The sequence below is a fragment of the Sphaeroforma arctica genome (genome assembly GCF_001186125.1).
Source record: "Sphaeroforma arctica JP610 unplaced genomic scaffold supercont1.6468, whole genome shotgun sequence".
NCBI lineage: Eukaryota > Ichthyosporea > Ichthyophonida > Sphaeroforma > Sphaeroforma arctica.
Genome location: NW_014034090.1, coordinates 1 through 1,646, shown reverse-complemented (window position 1 = coordinate 1,646; position 1,646 = coordinate 1). Strand labels below are relative to the sequence as shown.

Here is a 1,646-nt window from a genome sequence, read left to right as displayed (position 1 = left end):
CCTATTATAGACCTGTCGCTATCAAACAGTCGTAGTGCACGAAGTATATCAAACATACGCACAGCTGTGATATGAACAACCACGTTTCGGTCAACAGTAGCATATGCAGTCTTTTCCTGCCCACCATGTGATCTGGTCTGCCCCTGCGCTTACTGTGTACCCCTTCTTATCCGTTGTATTGCGGATAAGGAGTGTGTGACAAGACCCCATCACAACGCATGTGTGTACGTCAACTGCCCCTCGGACGACTACGGATGACCAAGCGATGGCTGAAGGGAGGGGAGCGGTCAGGAGACCATCTGTGTTTCACTACAGAGTTAGGTCACCCTACACTCACTGCGCATTTAGTGGGCTCAGGTGGTAGAGGATTCATTCTTTCTGCCATAGAGAGAAAACACGAATAATATATTAATAACACACACTCACACAAGGCACAGCCATAGAGCCTCAGTAAGTGCCGAGCAATAACACAAGTATTGCGTTTAGGGGTTTAGGGTTTTAGGGTTGAGACATGCGGATTAAAACCAGATGCTACGCGTGCACAATCATACACATACACATACACATCGCAAAAATGTTAAAAAACAAACTGAACGGCATTGTCGGGTATTTCGTATTTTATAGATCTACACGACGGTATAGGTATAGGTATCCGAACAAACGCGGAGGTTCCTTGGACACAGCCACTTTCTCGTCGTTGAATAGCACATATTGTCCGCCTTTCTTCACATGACACACATAGTGACCGCACAGAGTGGACGACCCGATATGGCTCGCAAAGCCCTGCAGTTCGTACTGAGGTGCACCTGTGGGGAAATCTACTGGGACCGGTCCTGTATTGGTGGTCGAGGGCACTTCACTGGGACTAGCAGCCTGTGGTTGGAGGATTTCAAACGGAACATTGGTATAATAGAAAGCAGGAGACGCATATATATATATATATAGATATAGATATAGATACAGATATAGATATAGATATATTTATATAAATAATATAAATATATATATATATATATATTTGAAGAAATAGAAACAGAGATAGAAATATAAACATATAGATGTAACCATGGCAACGGCACTGCAGTGTACCCATGGCTATGAACACGCCACCAAACATAAAACACAAAAAGGTATTTGCAATGCCCCTCCCCCGGAAACACATCTCCCCACACCCATCCCATCCATCATAACACCTCTCTACAAGAAAAAAAAGGGGGGTCTATTATATGGGAAAGGTATCTTTTGCTATCCCCCTATCTCCCCCTTGGAACACATCATATCGCCCCACCCACCGTGTCCATGGCCTGTAATTCATCGCTGTGACTGAATAGCCAGTCAACGGCTCGTTCCACATGGTGGTCTGTGCTCTGAAGCGCCTTTTTGGCCTGCGCTGCTGTGAAGCCCATTGACGTCAGCTGAGCTATGTGTTCATCACTCGCCTCTTTCTCGGCCGAGACGGCAGCTGCGGGTGTGTGGATGTGCGGGTAGGTGATGAGAAAGCGCTAGAATGTTCTCTATGGAAAAATATATATACTTATATATATATATGCATGTATATGCATGTATATGCATGTATATGGATAAATATAAATACAAATATAAATATATATATACATACATATATATATACATACACACACACACAC

General features: G+C 43.8%; 1 protein-coding gene across 1 annotated transcript; it reads right to left on the bottom strand.

Annotated features, from left to right (window-relative positions):
* Positions 1-618: 618 nt before the first annotated feature.
* SARC_15634 (hypothetical protein) lies at positions 619-873 on the bottom strand (the record flags this gene model as incomplete). Its single annotated transcript, XM_014290251.1, has 1 exon — positions 619-873. A coding segment is annotated over one exon (255 nt), but the record flags the coding sequence as incomplete, so codon positions are not given.
* Positions 874-1,646: the final 773 nt, after the last annotated feature.